The following is a 21471-nucleotide window of genomic DNA, read 5'->3' as shown; positions in this document are numbered from 1 at the left end:
TTGAAAAGAAAAAAAGAAATCAATCAAATAATTCTCATGCTCAAAATGAGCTACAAGTTCAATGAACATTTTCTGTGTTATGTTTTTTATTCCTGAATGTACAGTTAATGTTGAAATTGTTCTCATAACTTCACTTCTTTAAGCAAAAATTATATTTATACTCTTCTAAAATACAAATAAATAATACTATTACAATGATGTACTGGTCTAGTTCACTCAAAATGAGTTTAATGGCAAATATTCCAAGTACCATACAACAAAGGCCAGACTCAGGAAACGGTGGTGCTAGCATTTTACATTCTAGTGAAAGAGGAGCAAAAAAAAAAAAAAATATATATATATATATATATATATATGTATCAGCATATTAAAATCTTGATCACACTCGAACAGAACGGTTCATGAATGGATATATATACTTGGAGCATGGGTTCAAATCACATGTACATTCACAGTCAATATATTTGGGGAAAAAAAAAACTGCCGTTTAGTATCAGAGATATAGAAAAGCTAAGTCAGTTTAAAGAAACTGAAGACATAACTCAACAACTTTACCAAGTCCCTGAATATTTGAGAATTTCTGAACCTATTACACTGCTGGTTGATTAAACACAATCAGAAGGCTGATTCATGAGTATTATGAAGCATTCAAAATCATTTTTTTGTTTTTACATTCTTCTCCATCTGAAAAGTTAAAAACAGCAGTTTTTTTGAAATCCTCACTTTAACATTTCTTGCCATATAAATGTTTTTTTTTTTTTTCTGATTCATTATTACAAACTCTGAAACTCTCCAAATCACATTAAAAATATATTGGAAGCATTTGTTTAAGTAACAGACTTGTTTATTCACTACATGTGAACATTCTCTGCAGAATGGATAAATATACATTTATTATTATATAAATTGTGATCCCACAAGTTCTGCTGAAGTGCCAAAATTTTGTCTTAAATGTTTGTCCTCCCCATATTAGCTGCATTTTAAAAAGGAAAATGCTTATCAAATAAACATTTTTAACAAACAAATTTATAATATCAGCTATTATAAATGTTAATCAATAACTCACAGCTGACAATTGTGGTATAAAATTATTTGTTTCCTTACTGCTTTGTGGTTACAATATTTTAGAATTTGAATTTCTAACTATACAAAAACCCTGCATGCTAAGATGCTAGTTTCAGGATGAGGCTATTTTGTCTCTGCTGATGCACTTCCCCCCCCCCATTATTTTGAAAAAATACCCTTTTTGATGTGTGTGTATTAATGACTTTTTCTTTTTACCCACTACATTTTAGTTATCCTTTTTAGATTTTCCTCTCCATAATCTGATTAACTTTATTGCAAAATAAAGAGAGAAAATATGTACTTGAAATGCAACTGTAAGGAACAAATACCATAAAATTGCTATTGGGTATCCTTGCCATGATTCTAAATTTGTACCGTCTCTTGTTTCTACATATTCCCAAACATCATTGAAAAAGTATACACCTGCTCCAATGACAGGGCATAATGCAAAAAGGAAAGTGCCCACCGCGTATGTTTTCATGGAAGACAGACGATTACGACGAACAGCTGTGAGACCTACAAAGGCAAAGAGCACACTAAGCAACCATAGCCATTCCCATATTAATGGCTTTGGTATATACAACTCTTCTAACTCCAAAATGAAGATATCAAGACGATCCAATATATCTTCTAATACCTTGGCACACATCAGGAGAAAGAGGAGAAAGTGCATAAAAATGCAAAACCTCAAACGAGCTTTGTTTAGGGCACTGCAGGAAAAAGAAAAATACACATTGTGATTAGGTCTATAAAGAGCATTATATGGAATATTACCTATAACTATAATATAGTTAAAAAAAAAAACTTTTCATGTGCAAAATTCATTTGCTGTAACAGTAAAGAAAAATTTTCTAAACAGTACTCAAACTAACATAGGGGTTTAAAATTTAAAGTTGAAAATCATAAATTTAAAATTGAAAAATTTAGCTCAATTTTAGCATCAAATTCAGCACAAATATGGTAAAAACACAGCTCTGACAAAAATCTTCTATATCTAAAAATAAGATATATCTCTCAGAACTTGAAATAGCAAAAGAAGAGAAAATAAACTGCAAATAAAAAGTATGTCCTATTCTGCATCCACACTTAAAGTAATACCTCAGTACCACCTCAAAGTTCAAGTAGTACCAACACAATTGAGGGGTCCATCAAGCTCTCAGCTGCTCACATCACTGTAAGAGCTTGCACTTGAACATCAAGCAACACAGCGGCAACCCTACTGTGTTGCTTGATGGCAAAGGTTGATGATGTTGTAGAGCAGATATCCGGCAGAATTACTTAACAAGTACAGGTCAATGTTGAAAAAAAGACGCGAGTTTAGGTTGAATTTGAAAGTGTCTATAATTCTGTCCAGACACGATAGGAGGGAGTATATGATGAGAGCCTTGTCGATCAATTCGGCCCTGGAGAGACTATGCAAGGTTCAAGGGGTAGAATTTTTCTCAGCCTGGTCTGTGCTTGTTAAGACTGCTTCTACAGGGATGAGATATACTTAAATAGAAAGGGTGAAAGAATATTTGCTGATGCTATCGGGGCAGAGTTAGGTGGGTCGGAAATCTGCTAGCTTGGGGGGAATATACGGACTAATAGATTAACAGTAACCGGTGCTGGCAGAGGAGAAAGCGATTCTTGCACTGCTTCTATTGAAATGCAATTGAGCAGCAGCTTGGAAAGCAAGGCAATGGGGATTTCCAGGACTGCTCAGTCATAGTGGAACAAGTAAATATATGGGCTGTGTTAGGGTAACTAAGAGTAGAAACAGGTGCATGTACACCAATGCCAGGAGTGTAGTTAATATATTTGATGAGCTTGAAGTGCTAGTCGAGACATCAAAGGCAGATTTTGTTGGGATATCAGAGACATGGTGTTACACAGACATAAGCAGTGCAGAATTGGAATTTGGGGAGTACAATCTGTACAGGAAGGGAGAAGGGGTTATCCTTTTAGTTAAGAAACACAAAATCTAAGGAAGTGCATCTAATTTATGTTATTATTAGCTACATGGTGCAAGGAAGCCTGAATTTTTTTTTTTTTGGCTGGTGCAGCATTTTTTATGCTGCACCAGCCAAAAAAACAAAAAACTTCACGAGTTACGGAGAGAGAGAGAGAGAGAGGGGGGGGTCAAAATTTGAAGGAAATCACCAAGAAATAGAAGAATGATGATATCCAGCTCAGGACCCTGGGTGTGCCAAGCCCATACTCATCAGATGTGAGTCCCTGGGGTTTGGTGGACTGTGCAATGTTGAGTCTGTTTGGTGTGACACTGGGAAAGAAAAAAATGAGAGTAGGTTTGTGTTATAGCCCTAATGAATCTGATGAGTATAATGAGCAATTGTGAAGAGAAATAGAGTTGTGCAGTACCAGAGGTAATGGAACTGAAGTGTCCCAGGCAACACTGGTCAGACTAATCACTGATAAACATTTACACTATTTCATGAACAGTTGCTACACCTTTAAATTATGATGTGGGCTTTTGGGCTTGGCAACCACACAGCTTAGAGGAACCTGACTGAGGTCTACAAGGCTTTGAGAGGGAATGGTGGAGTGAGTGAAGACAAGGTTTTCACTGTTGTAGATCATTCTACAGCTGGAGCCATAAATTTAGATTGCCTAGGGGCAGAAGATTTGTGTTGAATTGGAGGGGATTTTTCTTTCAGCTGGTGAATTGTTGGTTCCTGGAATGAGATTTCTTCATGGGTGGTTGATGCTAGCAGTTCAAGGAGAGGGGGAGAGAATGACTGGTTGCACGAGGAGGAAGTCATGTAAGTTGTTTATTTTTTTTATATGTATTTTTTATGATTAATTTTTTGTATTATTTGTTTGGAAAATGTCAAAAAAAAAAATTTTCCTAAAAAAGTTTGGCAAATGATAAAAAAATTAATTTTATTCAATGATAAATGTTTAAAAACTGTTAACATTCTTCAACATAATTTCCTTCTGTAACCACACTTGTTCCATTATGCCTACCGTTGATCAAAATGTTTTTGGAAATCCTCCTTTGCAAATGCTTTTAGGTGTTCAGTCATCTGATTTGATTTCTTGAAATGATTAAAATCATTTTCTTGTTATGTTCTGTTTTAATTTTGGGAATAGCCAAAAGTCACACGGTGCCAATCAGGAAAACAAAGTGGTTGCAGAATGATGGAAAAGCATCTTCAATCAAAATTTGATTGAGGTAAAAGAGATGTAATTAAAGGAGCCAACCTTTCACAATTTTTCAATTCATTTACAACCTTTTTAAAACTTTTGGTAGTACGCTGCATTAACAAATGACACCTTGCAGAACAAACTCTACTAACACCATCCCCTCATTGTCCAAAAATGCAATCAACATGACCTGCATATGTGATTTTTTTTTTTTTTTTGACTACTGTGCTTTTTTTTTATCCCTTGAAGCCAATTAAAAACTGTCTTTCATCATAGCCTCAGAACAATAAATTGTAATGAATATTTCAAGCGTTTCTATGGCACACATCTGACAACGATAATACAGTTTTAAATGTATATTCACATAATTATCAGATCATGGTCAGGGTGAGCTCCTTCCATGCTTACATTGTTGAATGCATTGTTGATGCTGGGTATCTCAGAGATCTCTCTTGACAATCCATATACTTGACAATGCATTGGGCATGGTTACACCTCATTTGAGTACTTCTTACAAATTAGTAATAAATTTTAATTGTTCTTTAGAAATGAATGTTTATTTCATAAGAGCTGTTTAGGTAAAAGAAAACCTTGGAATAAATTACAAGTGAATTTTATATTGTCATTCTCACATTAATAGAGAGAAAGTGTAGGGTTCTCCCCTACACCTTTGGGTTAAAAATTGGAGAAACTGCTACTGAAAAGGGTTGACTGTATCCCCCCCAACATGCCAAATGCCAAAAAGTTAAACACAAACTGTTATAACTGTTTGTGCCAATGTGCATATCTCCTTCACATTCAGGTACAACAGGAGAAACTAAACTAGAAGCCCTTCATGGCAGTACAGTGGCTTTAATATTAGCCTAATGTAGAGGAAACAGACTTTTATTGTACCAAAAAAAAAATATATATATATATGTTCCACTCCTCACATAAGTCAGAGGACTTAGAATTTTCCTAAACTGTCAGTGATTACTCACTGACTAAAAGAAAACTTAAAACCTCTTCCTCTAGTTCTAGTATCATTTATAACCACGAAAATTTCACATTCATTTTATTTCATATTCATTAAGTTTACTATCCCATCTCAGAGCCTTACAGACCTCGATAGTTCTCCTGCCCCTAAGGTACCTAGCTACCAAACTTCACATATCCAGTCTTTCTTTATTGGTGCCCTTCTCTTGATTTTTCACCAAGGGTTTGCACTTCTCTGAACCTTTTCAAAAGGCCCGATGTTTTTTTTTTTTTTTTTTTTTTTTTTGGTGTCGTCTCCATACCTGGACACAGCATTAAGTGCAGTCTCGCCACCATCTCAGACAGTGGGATTATGACCTCCCTTATTTCTATAAGCAAATGTTTAAGAAACCATCGGCCCTATTTGCAACCTGTCTACACTTCCTAGAGAATTTCACAAATAACTGTATCGTAAATCCCCTTCTTCCTTTACTGTTTTTAATCCTGTGTTATTCGTGCAGGGTCAATTTTATCCCTGACAATATTTCAGCAATTCGTGCTCTTCATTTCTTCTTCACTTATACAGCTGAAACTCCTAAAAGCTATTTTTAAAAAATGTTTTCTTTGATTTCTCCACTGAAAATTCCAGAAATTTCTGTTAATTATTGCACAATTAAGAAAATTCATGAATTATGCTATACTTAATTATATTATGCTATGCGTTGATTGGCATGTGTCACTTTCAGTTATTGATAGCAAATTGTGTTTACTGCTGTGCACTTTCCTCCAATTAGTAATGCTCTCTAGCTGGAATCAAACTGTTGATGCATACACAGTATACATTTCATGCAGCAGTCGCTCCTCTTAATGACAGGCCATCATCCAATTGCGGGCATCCATTGAAGCATGCATCTTTAAATTTGATTTCACTTATTGATAGGTCTAAAGGGAGTTTTAATTTCAAAAATTATTAAAAATATATGCTTTTAATATAAAAAAATGTGATTTTCACAGTTGTTTTGAAAATAAAGGGGCATCAAAAAAGTGAAAACAATTTTTAATGACCTTTTTCTGATTTTTAAATTGTAGGCAAGTGGGGTCTAAGTTACCTTGTGCAATCAGAGGAGGAACAATCCTTTTCATGCCTGCAGATGAGTTAATTCAATGCCACCATGTGTATAAGTTATTTTAGGTTGCTATTTTCCAAGTAAAACCTTATATTTTGCAGAATTAAAACACAGCTACCATTTTTCTGCCCAGAGGTCTATGCAAGTCATTCTGAAAGATTACTGCTTATCACTGATCATTAATTACTCACCCAATCTTGATATCACTGCAAATTTTGGCATCACTTTCTGTATCTTTTTGTCAATGTCATTTTTGAAAATTGGAAACAGTCCTAACACTGTTTCCAATCCTTCAAGGACCATCCTTCTGGTCCTTGAAGGATGTCAGAGGGGGAGAATGGCTGCTGGCAGAACAAAAATCCACCATGCGTGTGTGGATTTATGCATTAAGTTCCCTTAATATTTCCAAGCCCTAATTCTTTTCTGTTTTACATATTTCTTAGACTGTATGTCATTGTTACTACATATCTGCAATATACAAAATCATTAATTTTATGAGACATTCAATACTAGTTCACACTAAGTACCACACCGTTAACTAGGTATTGCAAGATATTCAATACTAGTTTATGGTAGTATTTAGTAGTAAGTATTTAGTTTTTAAGGCAATTCAATTGATGAAATTATATTGCACCATTTATACTACATATTAAAAATATTGGACAATCACAACATCCATACTGGAGGTGAAATTTAAACCCACCACCTTCATTTCTCAGGCAAGCACACTATCCATGAGACAAATCCAGCAGCACAGCTTCACAAATTGGTCTAATGCTGGTACTATCACTCAGAATTTATAGGGATCAGAGAGAGCTGCTGTATTATCTAATAGAAATATTTAAATGTAGTTTCCAACAGTATTTACAATATTTTTAGATCATTTAGTTAGTAAAACAAACTTATTTTATTGTGCAAGAAGAAGCTCTCTCTGAATTCACACATCAATAAAATTAAAATTGTTGCTCATCATGTGACTTGTAAGACACCTGGTCTTACAAAATTGGAGTTTTCATAGGGAGAGGGATTTAAAGCTTGTTAATTGTGTTCCAAGAAACACAACTGGAATGCAAAAAACAATAATCCACAAACATTTATGGGTTGCTGCTTTTTTTTCAATAATTCACGAACATTTTTAAAGGTGATATTGTTGTACAAGTTGGCACTAATGATATTAAGAGTAGGAAACCAGCAGAATTGCATAAACACAGGTCAATGTTGAAAAAAAGCCATGAGTTAGGGCTGAATTTGAAAATGTCTGCAATTCTGCCCAGACATTTTCAAATTCAACTTTTATCATCTTGTTGATCAATTCGGCCCATGAGAGTTGTGCAAGGCTCAAGGGGTAAAATTTTTCTCAGCCTGGTCTGTGCTTGTTAACAGGAGAGACTGCTTCTACAGAAATGGGATACACTTAAATAGACTGGGTGAAAGAATATTTGATACTATTGAGGCAGTGTTAGGTGGGTTGGAGAACTGAAAGCTTGGGAGGGATACATGTACTAATAGATTAACAGTAGCCGCAGGCAGTGGTGAAAGTGATTCTTGCACTGCTTCTATTGTAATGAGAAGCAGCCGAGAGAGCAAGTTGCTGGAGACTTCAAGAGCTGCTGGGAGTCATCATGGAACAAGTAAATACATGGGCAGTGTTGGGGTAACTAAGAGTAAGAACAAGTGCATGTACACTAGTGCTAGAAGTATAATAAATAAAATTGATGAATTTGAAGTGCTGATCAAGACATCAAAGGCAGATGTTGTTGAGATACCAGAGATGTGGTGTCACAGATATAAGGAATGCAGAAATGGAATTTGGGGAGTACAATGTGTACAGGAAGGGAGGAGGGGTTAAGCTATTAGTTAAGAAACACAAAATCCAATAAGTACAGCCAGTCGACATGGGTGGACAGTGCAGTGTCGAGTCAGTTTGGTGTGACATAAGCACTGGGAAAGCAAAAATGAGAGAAGTGTGTTATAGGTCTAATGACTCTGATGAGTACAATGAGCAACTGTACAGAGAAATAGAGTGGGCCAGTAAATCAGTGTCTTATAATGGGGGATTTTAATTTCCCAGATATTAACTGGAATTTGTGGGTTGGTAACTCATACACTAGCAAGACTTTTATGGATTTATTCGATGATTGTTTTCTACAGCAGCATGTTCGGGAGGTAAATAGAGGAAGTAATACTCTTGATCTGATTATCAGTAGTGATTCTTCATGCATTAAAAATCTGCAGATAAAGGGAGGGGTTTTTGCTTTCATAGAAGTGACTATGGTGGTCTAAGACAGTATTTAAATTCTATATGGTGGGACCAACAGCAAATTCAAAATGGGAAGCATTCAAAGAATTAATCTTGGAAGCTACTAGGCTTTTCATACCAACTAAGAAATATTGTTCAAGGTTTAAGACTAAATGGATGTCAGATGAACTAATGAGACATGTGGCAGAGAAGAAAAATGAAAGGGATACATATAAATTAACAGGTGACATGGAAGCCCATTATAGATATAAGCTGGTCTATTATCAAGTCACAAAGGACGCTAGGCAGGCAAAGCCAGATTACGTGAAATCTTTGGCAAAGGCAAAGGATGCAAAGAAAAACAGCAAAGAGTTCTTTACTTATGTAAACTCTAGAAAGAAGGGAATAAATCAGATTGGTCCATTTGATATCGATGGTTCAACTGTTGATGATCCTGCTCAGGTAGCTAACAAACTAAATGAATATTTTGTATCGACATTCACACATGAGGGAGGGGAATGCCAGAGGTGAATTAAACTCTGGCAGTGAGCTAGATGATTTTGTAATAACTGAGAGGAAAGTGGAGGAGAAATTGTTGAAGATAAACATAAAAAAGGCACCCTGGGTGGATGGAATCTATCCAATTATATTAAAGGAGGCAGCAAAGGAAGTAAGCAAACCCTTAGGCATAATTATGAGAGCTTCCTTGGACTCGGGGGAGGTACCCTTGGACTGGAGATGTGCAAATGTGACCCCAATTCACAAAGGAGGATCAAAGGGCAACACAAATAATTACAGATCTGTTAGTTTAACTTCGGTTCCTGGGAAATTAATGGAGGCACTGTTTAAAGAAGCACTATAGGATCATCTAGACAAGACTTGAGTTATAGCTCGGACACAGCATGGGTTTGTTAAGGGGAAGTCTTGTCTGACCAATTTGATTAAATACTATGATGTGGTCACAAAGGAACTAGATGCAAAGAATAATTTTGATATCATATATTTGGATCTTAAAAAGGCTTTTGATACTGTTGCACATAGAAGACTACTGCACAAATTGGAGCAGTGTGGCTTGTTTGTTTGTTATTTGGTTTTTAGGAGCATTAGCAACTAAGGCCATATTGCTACGTGAGTAGTGTGGCATTGGAGGCAAACTGCTGCTATGGATAAAAGGATGGTTGAGTGGGAGAAGACAATGTGGTAATCAATGGATACTGCTCTCAGTGGACTAATGTTATTAGTGGAGTCCACCAGGGTTCAGTGTTGGGTCCATTGTTGTTTTCTGTATTTATTAATGATACTGATGATGGAAAATCAGGCTTAATGTCGAAGTTTGCAGACGATACAAAGGTTGGCAGAGTTGTTAATGATGCTAATGACAGTAAGCTGTTGCAATAGGATCTAGAAAAGTTGAGCAGATGGGCTGAGAGGTGGCAACTGAAGTTTAACATTGACAAATGTAAAGTACTGCATATGAGAAGTAGTAACCCCAGAGTAACGTATCAACTGCGTGGTACTACACTGACAGTGGTAGAGAATGAAAAGGACCTGGGGGTAATTGTGCAGGCAGATATGAAGTTTTCTGAGCAGTGCAGACGGTCTGCAAGAGTAGCTCTTGGCGTCTTGTCAATGGTATACAGGAATTTTTCTAGCAGGGATAAGGAGATGATTATTGCCTTGTATAAGGCAATGGTCAGGCCACACATTGAGTACTTTATACAGGTCTGGCGGCCTAATTTTAAGAAGTATGTAGAGCTGCTGGAATGAGTACAGAGAAGGGCAACAAGATTAGTGAACAAAGGATTGCTCTTACTCTGGTGACTAGGCACCGGTGAGGTGATCTGATTGAGGTGTATAAAGTCTTGAATGGTTTGAGCATGCTGAAGGGATTCTTTCTCTTGCTCAGAATAATTGCCTGAGAGAGTATAAATTCAAATTGAGGAAAGACAGTTGTAGGATAGATGTGCGGAAGTTTGTCTTTAGCCAGTGGGTTGTTGATTGCTGGAACAAACTTCCATCTGTCGTAGAAGTTGATATAGCTTAAATAGATTCAAGGCAAAACTAGATAAACATTTGGAGCGAGTGGATAGGGAAATTAGATTTGTTTTGGGGTTTTTTTTTTTTTTTTTTTGGCTGATGCTATATATGCTTTCTTTCTTTCTCGGAGAGCTTATGGTGTAAGCTCTCAGAGTTCAAGGCCAGAGTGAATGGGATTGTGGTCAGAGAAAATGAAACAATTTAGGGATTGTGCGAAAAACATCGGAAGTTTTTGGGATAAAAAGTAAAGAAAGGACGAATGATATTTAGACCTTGGAGTGGAGCAGAATGCGGGAAGAATGATTTGATTGGCTTAGTGTAGATGTTTAGAGGGAGGCTAGGTTTATTGGGGAGGAATATAAGAAAGAGGAGTGAAAAATGATGTAATGTAGTGAAGGGAGAGAGGAGTGAGGCAGCAAAAGCGATGGAGTGCAAAGGAAGGTAACATGGTGTAATGGGTGCATATTCACAAACGGGAAAGTTGAAAATCGTGGCAGGAAATAGATTTCAGAGAAAAGAAATGTGGCAAAATTAAGAACTTTGGTAGCCTGCTATTTGAAGGCGATCTTCACCTAAAATGCATATAGAGAGCAGGACAAGAATTCTAAGAGGGGCATTCCAGTAATAAGTGCCTCTGCCATGATAAGGAAAGGGAAGATCCAGCTAGGAACAACCCACCCTCTCCCCCACAGGAACAAATGAATGGTGCTGTTAAAAGAAAAAACAGAGAAAGGTGTGTATGACTGTTTGGCTATCTGTTCAACTCATGAGTACGACACGTATGATAAGAATAACTAATAACTTAAGAAAAGAAAAATAATAAAATTAAATAGGATTCCATAGTAAGTAAGTCGGTGTATTGCTAGAAACTTTATGTAGAAAATTTTTACGTATAAAGTTTGGTTTTATACAGTATGTTGTTGTTATTTGGTTTTTAGGAGCATTAGCAACTACGGCCATATTGCTCCGGGGATGTGCGGTGGTCATTCCCTGACCTTTCCGCATCCTCCGTATTTGGTAGTCATGGGCTCGAACCCCGGTCTAATCAAGAAGCATGTGCTACGCACTGCTGCTCCTACCCACCTGGCTACGGAGGTGCCTATATATATATATATATATATTTTTTTTTTAAATTAAATAAAATAAAACATAAGCCAGTAGTATATGAAAAACTGTAGAGCAAAAATTAACATAAAAATAACCAAATAAACAAACGAACGAAAAAGAATAAAAGTTAGACATAAATAATAGCCCAGAAACCCCTATATAATTTCGAACTTTAAATCCAATTAACATGACGTATATAAAATTTAGAATAATGCCAATTACATGTTAATTTAGCTGTACCCCCCCCCCCCCCCCCCGAGAGGTACCAGTTCCAAAAGACGTGAAATATCACCAAAAAAGGGGGTTAAAGGAACTACTGAAAGATAACAAAATCAGAATAAATTAAAATAAAATAGACTGACCATTATGCCCCATATCGACAGAGGACCACGAGGCCAATAATGGTCATGGAATTGCTGCATTTCATCGAAATGCAGCGATTCCATGACCATTATATACTTCACAGTGAAGTGTTTCAAGTGTCTTGCCTTTGGGCACTTAGCAAGGAACTGTAAATTCAAGGCTGTGTGTGCACATTGTGCTGGAGAAGGCCACTTTTCCAAGGAGTGCCCCAAGAAGGCCGAGAAGCCGACTTGTGTTAACTGTAAAAAGCGTGGTAACGTTTCTGACCATTCTCTTTGCAGTAGAGATTGTCCCATCTACAAGAGCTATCTAGAACAGATAAAAAGTAAAGTTGTTTATGGATAGTAACACCTATAACAACTATTAACAAAGGGTTCGGCGTTATACAGATCAATGGTCAGAGATCGTATCCGTGTACAGCTCTTACAAGAGCTGTACACGGTGAATGATAAAATTCATGGTTACCCCCTAGATTATAGGGTAGTACAGACTGGACAGGGTTGTCAGGCAGTGATAGTCATCTGCAGCAAAGAGCTGGTGGTTACCCAGTTGCAGAAGTTGTGCTCCACGCACTATGTTTGTGCAGAAATTATTGGCTCATTTGGCAGTGTACTTGGTTAGTATTTATGCCCAATATCGGGAAGAGCCACAGGCCTATCTGCGATACATAGATGAGTTGTGTACAGTGCTAGCAGGCAAGAAAATATTAATAGGTATAGATGCCAATGCTAAGTCAGTTAGTTGGAGTAGTGTCAATTCCGATTACTCTTTGAAGATTGTATACTGACTAATACACTCGAGATTCTAAATGTCCCTAATCAACCTTGGGCCTTTTCTACACAGCAAGGTGAGTCTAACATCGATGTCACTGGTAATCTAGTGAGTGAAGTCACGGAGTGGTCCGTGGAGACCGATTGGTCGGCTAGTGATCACCAGGTCTTGCGATGCGAGATCCATTTGTTTGAACGCAGAACTGTTAATTGTGAAGTGGATAGGTTTGTGGTGAGTACTGCTAACTGGAGGCGGTTTAAAACAGTTTTAACCGATGTAACTGTCAATGAAGCCTGGAGACAACGCTGGAGTTGCAGCCCGGCAGCCCAAAGAGTTTCCTTAATTACCGAGCTTCTTTGGAAGGCTTGTGTGGCTTCTATGAGGAGAGGAAGGAATAGGACAATGTCTGTTCCCTGGTGGTGCAGGGAGTTTAACAGACTTAGACGCCTTGTCAACCAGACTCGCAGAAAGTTTCAGTGAGCCAGACGGTCTGCTTACCGAAACTTAGACTGCCAAGAGCGATTTGCTTCGGCTAAGAGAAACTACGTCAAGGTGATTCGCGACTGCAAGCGGAAGGCTTGGCAGGACTTTGTCTCTGATAGAGGCAACTCGAACCCTTGGGGTCTGCCGTACCGGTTAGTCATGGATAAGGTTAGACTTGACCAAGTCCAGCATTAGGTTTTCGGCGGATTGAGCGAGTCTCAGACCTGGAATAACACTATGTTTACGGTTCTCCATGCGCTTTTTCCCATCGACGATGTCGATGGTGAAACGGCTGAGCAAACTGCTATTTTTAGCAAACCAGAACGGTAGCTCTGGTACATTCAGTGAGATGTTTACTTTGGCTGAACTTAAATGGGCCGGTTAAACGCATGTGAAATCGTAGAGCTCCTGGCACTGATACCATTTCGGCAGAGGTCTTAAAAGAATTTTTCAGGCAATTTCCTGAATTATTGCCGTCTCTTTACAACCAATGCCTCAAAGAAGTCATCTTTCCACAGAGTTGGAAAGAAGCTAGACTCATAGTTCTCCTGAAGGGAGACTATCGTGAGAGGACTGACCTGTCTTCTTACAGGCCCATTGCCTTGTTATCTGTTCTTGGTAAAACTTTTGAAAGACTAATCATGAATCACTTAAACAAAGTGTACAGTGATAAACACCAGGAGTCCGATCGGCAATTTGGCTTCAGACCAGGCCGATCTGCAGAGGACGTGGTGATGAAACTCCTGTCACTTGCTCGTTGCTCAGAGAGCAAATATATCCTGGGCATTTTCCTTGATTTCAAGGGAGCTTTTGACCGCCTGTGGTGGGAAAGCATTCTATGCCGATTGAGGCTTGTGGATTGTCCGAGTGATATCTACCGTCTCTTGCGTAGCTACTTTCATGATCGGAGAGTGGTGGTTCTTAACCGCTTCAAGAAAGTTTGTCACGCGGTCTCCAGAGGGGTTCCGCAGGGGTCCATTATTGGTCCTTTTGTGTGGAACTTCATCTTGGACAAGTTATTAAACCAAGTCTGGAATGGTATTGAGATCGTAGCTTATGCAGACGATGTTGCCGTACTTGTGTGCGGTAATGCCCATTTAGAGCTGGAACAAAAGACCAGTTGGGTTTTGGACAAGATTCAGACATGGGATTCAGTCCACAAGCTAATGATATCGCCGACGAAGTCGCAGTGCATGATGCTTAAAGGACAGTTAGTCCGAACAGACATCCCACTGTAAGCCTTGGTGGGCTCTCTTTGAGTTTGCTCCAGTGATTAGATATCTAGGAGTCAATCTTGACCGTACATTGAGCTTTATCCCTCATGCGAAGTTCCTGAGAGATAAGATTAAAAAGCTCTATGGGAAACTTAGAAAAATAACCCGAACTGGGGTATTAAAGGACGAAACTTGGATGTCCTGTACAAATGTCTCTTCGTTCCCATAATTACGTATGCCTGTGGAGCCTGGGGCCAGGCAATAGACAGATGTGTCGTGAAACAACATTTGATGGCAGCTCAGCGATTCAAGCTGCTTTGCTTGACGAGAGCCTGCCGCACTGTCTCCACTGAGGCACTTCAGATAATCGCTGGTTCAATGCCAGTCGATTTGGTTGTTCTCGAGTGACTTCTTAGATATCAAACTAAGATTAACTTACCCACAGTGTTGATGGGTGTCCGTTGTTGCCCCGATGCGGGAAGAACTTACGGCAGACCCGACTTAAAGGCAGAAGGCAAGTGTATTTTGCAAGAAGTCCTTCAGCTCTGGCAAGAGTGCTGGGCGGTCCTCCAAGGGTAGAGTGATGTTCAAAATGTTGCCTGATGTCACTAGGTTGGAACAGATACGGAGGTGGCCTAAGCTTGGAGTCTTTCAAGCTATGGTTGTCACAGGACACGGACTTTGGTTGTGACTACATCAGCTAGGCCTTGCGGACAGTGATCACTGTCGTTTCGGGCAGACTGAAGATAGCATGTTATTTTTCAATGTCAATTGTATGACATACCAAGGCAAAGGCTGCTTAGCCGTTTAGGGGTTTCCTCTCCCCACGAATTACAAAGGCTTTTTGAGGATGAAAGTATATATAAAGTTTTCATATCATACTTAAAAGATGTAAATACTATTCGTAGTGCTCAGGGCACTACTTGAACCAAGTGGGTTCTTTTTATCCCCGCATGCTTGCGGATGTTAGCAATGTGTTGCAACAGCTTGTCGTTGCCTATATAATTGTATTATATGTATATGGTACTGTTTGACATCTAAATTGATGTACATTTATAACTTTTAGACTTCTAAACTGATATAGTTTTCTTGATTGTGGTTTAGATCAAAGCAATCAGAATTCTATGAACTGAGAGCTACTAAAGCAGTGTAAATAAGGGTAGTAGTGACCTGCCTCCGCGGGGCTAGGGACAGTAAACTTCCCAGCGGTAGGGCGAGTGTCCTTGCCGTTCGGAAGGCTAAATAGGTCGAAAAAGTAGCTAAATTGCGTTGTTGAGTCTTTGCTCAGGAAACGCTTCGATGAGTGTAAATATGGTGATGATGTCCTGTTAGAATGTGTTTCTCACCTAGTAAGAAAGGATGTGTAAAACAGATTTTGTGTATTCTTGAACAAAAATATATATTTTTACATGTCCTTTAATTATTTAATATGAATTAATAATGATTGATATGTGTCTTAAAAATTAATACATGTGCAAATGGATGCATAAGTGTGAATGTGTGTAGGTATATGTTAGCATGTATGTCTTTTGCTGGGTGAGAAATAAGTCCACTTAACCTGCACAAAAAAAAAAGTATGTGCTATTCCATTCAAGGTACTGTACTGAGTGTGATAAGTGTGTGTGAAAACTGAATGCATGGGAATGTCCCATAAGTATTAAATGTTGTACCTTGAATATATATATTTATTAAAATAAAAACAGTAATAAAATGTGCTGTCTCAAGATGCCTCTAAATACAAAAAAATATTTGCTTGAGTATATGTATGTACAACATGTGTACAGACGGGCTGAATATATGTAGTGTATGTGATGTTCTGGCAAGCACCTCAAATTGGACTGCAACCAATCAGGGAATTCTGCCCCCCCCTGCTATGCTGACGGCATGCCCATTCCCTCCTTTGAGGCATGGCATGGGAACTGCTGGCACTGTGCATCCATAGTGCATTCTCCCCCCCCATAGGGTGCTTGACCCTATGACTTTGCTCCCCCACCTCCCTTCCCAAACTTTTTGCCTGATGGATCCTAAAACCACAAACCTTTTTCTGCTCCTGACAGTGCCCTCATGGAGAGTGGCAAGCTCCCTCCACACAGGGTGCCCCTCTATCCCTTTGACTTCCCATTTCCAGGTGGAAATGTCTTCCTATCATCCATCTTCTTTATCTTCACCACCCCTTTTCTCCAATGCTTGAACTATTACCTCAGCACTCCAATAAAAATTTCCTATTTTTTTTCTCTCTCTCTCTCCCCCCTCCTCTATGGCCCTATCTGGCAAGCTCAGGAACAGTCCAGGGTTCACCCCTGCTATATCCAGTCTACCTCCACAAGGCAACATATTGACCTGCAGCTAAATGGCCGGAAGAACAAACCCAACATTACACTACACAGCACAACACTAAAATTTACGCTATCTCTGGCCTTTACACAGACCCAGCACCATTTGACAAACAACACTATCATGTGACCTAGCAGATCACAGGCTACTTTATTTGTTTATGATGGGAAGCATGTAGATACTTAGAACGCTCGATTTTCTAAATTGGTAAGGCAGTATATAAAGGTGCAGCGTATGCATTAAAAAAAGAATGCATCAAATGCCTTGTGTGTAACATGTAGAAAAATTTTAAAAAAAGATCGATGGATAGGAAAACTGCTCCAGATTTATTAACTTTCAGTGTATGAAATAGCTCTCGATAATGCATGAGACTTGTAAACTAGGAGATTACTGTACCTAATTTTATTTCATTTATAAACGTTTGTATCAAGGTCGAAAAATATATCTCCTATTACCTGTTGCTAACTGTATTTAAGAATTATAAAATATGATTTTTATCCATCCATACTCATGAAATTATACTATATTATTTACTGCGCATTCACACATTTAATGAGTATGTCAATAATGACATGTAAGCTATTCATTTCGTATGTGGTGTTTTAATGGAAGTGTTTTTATTTTTTGCACCTGATGACAAAGGGGGATACACATCTACAAATTTTTTTATTTTTTTGGCTGATGCTGCTTAAGCTTGCTTTCTTGCATCAAATGCCTCTACTAATGCTAATGCAGTTTACCATACCCATCCCAACATAGTTATCTCTTTAACATTAAATATCTATTAGAATTATGTTGGTGTAAAATTTTAATGTCTCCAGCATGTCATTATTTTGACATCTAGTGAAAATATTGGTGTACAAAATGGACCATATTAAAAAATATAATTTTCCTGCAGAGGCTTTGATTTCTCTCACTGTGTTGCTGTGCATTGGAAGTGAGATTATTGGGAGATTTTTTTTTTTTTTTTTTTTTAATTACAAGCTTTTATTAAAGATGATATTTTCTTATGAACCAACATAGTGGTCAAAATAAAGAATTAAATTATGAAGTGCAACATTTTAAACAATCTTGCCTTTGTTCCACTCCCCCCAAAATATTAGGCATTGCATGCAATACAACAGCATGCTTCTCGTGTGACTTTTTAGCATACCGTTAAAATAAAGACTTCATTACCTACCATGGTGCAGTTAATTTCTCTGAGTGTAATTCAATGATAATTTTTCTTATTATTATGGGAATTGTGTGATTGCATTTTTACTTGTTTTAATACAAATTAAAAAAAATTCATGCTTTGTCAAAAATTTTAGATGAAAAGTATTCATTGAGACTTTTTTTATTAAGAGAACAACCAAGAAATTTCACTATACCATTTCAAAAATTTTCCAAACCCGAACTAATTAACTGGGGCATTTTAAACTATAGTATTTAATTCTTAAAATAGTTAAAAATGTCTTAACGCTCATGGGAAAATGGTAACACTTAAAGCATCTCTCCTTTACACACAAATAAACTTCCATGTTATTTGTGTATAAAGGATAAAAGATATAGAGTATCAATATGGTTAAAAGAAACTATGAAATTTATATTGATCAAAAAGTTCCCAAGATTAGTACACTTAATACTTTATTAATTTCCAGAGATTAAATAAATATTACTTTTTAAATATTTGTCTGCTGCATTAATATTTTAAACAATTTTTCAGAAATTTTGTTTTAGTTATAAACTTAATGATGAGACAGCAACGTTTTATTTTTTGTTCTTAGCATTAGTAGAGGCATACGATGCAAGAAAGCAAGCTTATGCAGCATCAGGCAAAAAAAAAAAAAAAAAAAAAGTCCAGCTCAGCCTTAAATTTATTTAGGCTATCAACTTCCACAACAAAAGGTGGAAGTCTGTTCCACCAATCAACTACCCGCTGGCTAAATACAAATTTCTGCACATCTATTCTACAACTGTCTTTCTTCAATTTGAAACTGTGCCTCCTCCTCAGGTTCTTAATTTGAGCAAGAGGAAGAATCCCATCAGCATTCAGCTTGCTCAACCCATTCAAGGCCTTATACACCTCAATCAGATCACCTTGCAGGTGCCTACTCTCCAGGCACTGCAATTTGCAGAACTTAAGCCTTTCTTGGTAAGAGCACCCCTTTGTACTTCATATGTACTCATTCTAGCAACTAAAATGAGGCCTCCAGACCTGTACACAGTACTCTAGGTGTGGCCTGATTATCACCTCCCTGTCCCTGCTAGCAAAATTCCTATATATCATTGACAAGACTCCATGACCTGCCCTGGCAGCTCGTCTGCACTGGTCAGCGAACTTCATATTTGGCTGCACAATTACCCCCAGGTCTTTTTCACTTTCCACTTCCCTAAGTGTAGTACCACCCAGTTGGTACAACCCATACGCAGTACTTTGCATTTGTCAATGTTAAACTCCAGTTGCCACTTCTCAGCCCATTTTTCCAACTCTTCTAGATCCAGTTGGAGTAGCATACTGTTGTTAACAACCCTGCCAACCATTGTATCATCTGCAAACTTGGACATTAAACGTGATATACCTTCATCAATATAATTGATAAATATGCAAAACAGCAATGGGCCCAACACCGAACCCTGGGGAACTCTACTAATAACATTTGTCCACGAAGAGCAGTGTCCATTGATTACCACTCTCTGTTGTCTCCCATTCAACCATCCCTTTATCCATTGTAGCAGCTTACCCTTGATGCCATACCTCTCCAATTTGTACAAGTCTTCCATGTGCAACAGTATCAAAAGCTTTCCTGAAATCCAAGTATATGATATCAAAATTATTTTTGGCGTTCAGTTCCTTTGTCATCTTTATGTTCCTTTGTTCTTGATCATAATGTACTCCCTGTACATTATGATCAAGAGTGATCTTTTCACCATTAACTCAAAATTATTAAAAAAATAATTTTATGGGACAAAACTTCCATATCTATAAGATGTATATCTTTGCAAATTTGTGTAAATTCTACACAGCTAAATACTCCAAGGAAAGACTAACTCTTAAATATTCAGCACACTGTGATCCACTTTAATACTTGGAAATATTCAGATTATTTCTTATGTAAACAGGCCACAGTCAGCTACATTACTAAAAGATGAGAGCACAAAACAGCATTTAAAGAATATTATGAAAAGAAAGGCGAAAAAAAAAAAAAGAGCTAAAATTTTGAACTAAAGAATATAAAGTTATTTATTGTGTGTGCAAGTTTATATGATGCCTGTGTGAATTTTGTACTTTACTATTTAGTAAAATCTATCTGCAAACGTGGCACTGTGTAAGTTATTTATACTATATAATGTCGTTATCGTGTGAAAACGGTTTCCGTAATAAATCGCCTAATACTAATTAGCTGTATTACTGCACACGATTTATATATATATATATATATAAAACATATGTCAACAGCGGCCCACCCACACAAATCATATCCATCTCAACAGCTGTCAAGTTACCGCGGCATAACTGAAACAAAACGATTAATAACGAAGCACATTCTTTAATAAAATCCATCATATATTTTATTAAACCCATAATGTACAAAACTGCTGTGTATTAAAATGGATATTTTCACCAATTAATATGACATAATCATAACGTTTATGAAATTTCTGTTTTAATTATATGTTCACCACAAGAATATAATACGAAAAGCAGAACCAACATCCAAGACTTGAAAATTTAAAGGTCGCGCATCAGTGAAGGTAACAGAATAAAATCTGGTGGTTATAGCCTAAATTTATGCAATTTGACATATTAACCTAGTTATTTGGTCGGAATGTTCACCAGCTCACCATCAAAATACTCAGGCAAAGAAGCATGCCCAGGACTGAGTAACACTAAAAATATCACTAACCTAACTCGGAAGTAAGGAGCAACTTTCTGTCGGTGAACAAAATCTGTTCCATCTGATCCTGGCACGGTAATATTATTTGCGGTGGAAGCCATTTCTCAGTTGTGCCTTTGGTTGAAAGTTTCATCAGCTATTTTTGTATTTATAAATAGTGGATGAATACGTAATTTGTAATAAATCTAGGAATGAAGATCACACACTTTCCATGGTATAAAAATTTACATAATTTTCTCTTACTCTGACATTCCGTAAGTACTACACAGAACGACATCTATAGTCAGTGTTACGTTTCATTTTTAAGTATTTTCAAATCAAACATCACAATGATTATTTCATTAAATTACTTTTGTTATGAATAATAAAACGCAATGTTATTTTATTAGTTATTATTTTAATGTGTAGTGTTCAGTGTCCAGATTTAGCTTAAAAATATCACCTTTACTAGACCTAGACAAAAATCAAAACTTATACTAGACACGTGCGGTCTTATAATAGTACCTTAAACGGAGGGAATAATAAAAACTAAAAAAATAAAAAAAAAAACAGTAGGACGTTTGTAATACAGTAATTCGAACAGATAATAGTGAAATATACACTGGTGTGCAAAACTTAAGGACCAACACTATGTCTAAAGGTTATAACAACAAAATCAAACGAAACAGCCTGTGGCGATTTGCATAACTGTGGCCGTTCAGTAGAAAGCTGGTGCACATGCAAAAATTTGAATCGTGATGAGAGGGCCCACA

At 37.3% G+C, this 21471-nt stretch overlaps 1 protein-coding gene across 1 annotated transcript; it reads right to left on the bottom strand.

The window, feature by feature from the left end:
• Nucleotides 1-759: 759 nt before the first annotated feature.
• jagn (jagunal) lies at nucleotides 760-20964 on the bottom strand. The gene is made up of 2 exons (XM_090377425.1): nucleotides 20729-20964; nucleotides 760-1775 (listed from the first exon to the last, which is right to left on the bottom strand). The coding sequence occupies exons 1-2, from the start codon at nucleotides 20818-20820 to the stop codon at nucleotides 1292-1294; spliced, it is 576 nt and encodes a 191-aa protein (XP_090233551.1). The 5' UTR covers nucleotides 20821-20964; the 3' UTR covers nucleotides 760-1291.
• Nucleotides 20965-21471: the final 507 nt, after the last annotated feature.

This window comes from Mastigoproctus giganteus, chromosome 7 (genome assembly GCF_048544385.1).
Source record: "Mastigoproctus giganteus isolate SK-2022 chromosome 7, ASM4854438v1, whole genome shotgun sequence".
In the NCBI taxonomy this organism is placed as follows: Eukaryota; Metazoa; Arthropoda; class Arachnida; order Uropygi; family Thelyphonidae; genus Mastigoproctus; species Mastigoproctus giganteus.
This window is presented reverse-complemented; position numbering and strand designations above follow the sequence as displayed.

Excerpts from the sequence above, each read along its gene's own strand:
- jagn (XM_090377425.1), bottom strand. The coding sequence starts at position 20,820 with ATGGCTTCCACCGCAAATAATATTACCGTGCCAGGATCAGATGGAACA. Across the intron at positions 1,776-20,728 it reads GCTCCTTACTTCCGAGTTAG|TGCCCTAAACAAAGCTCGTT; the intron begins GTTAGTGATATT and ends TTTTTCCTGCAG.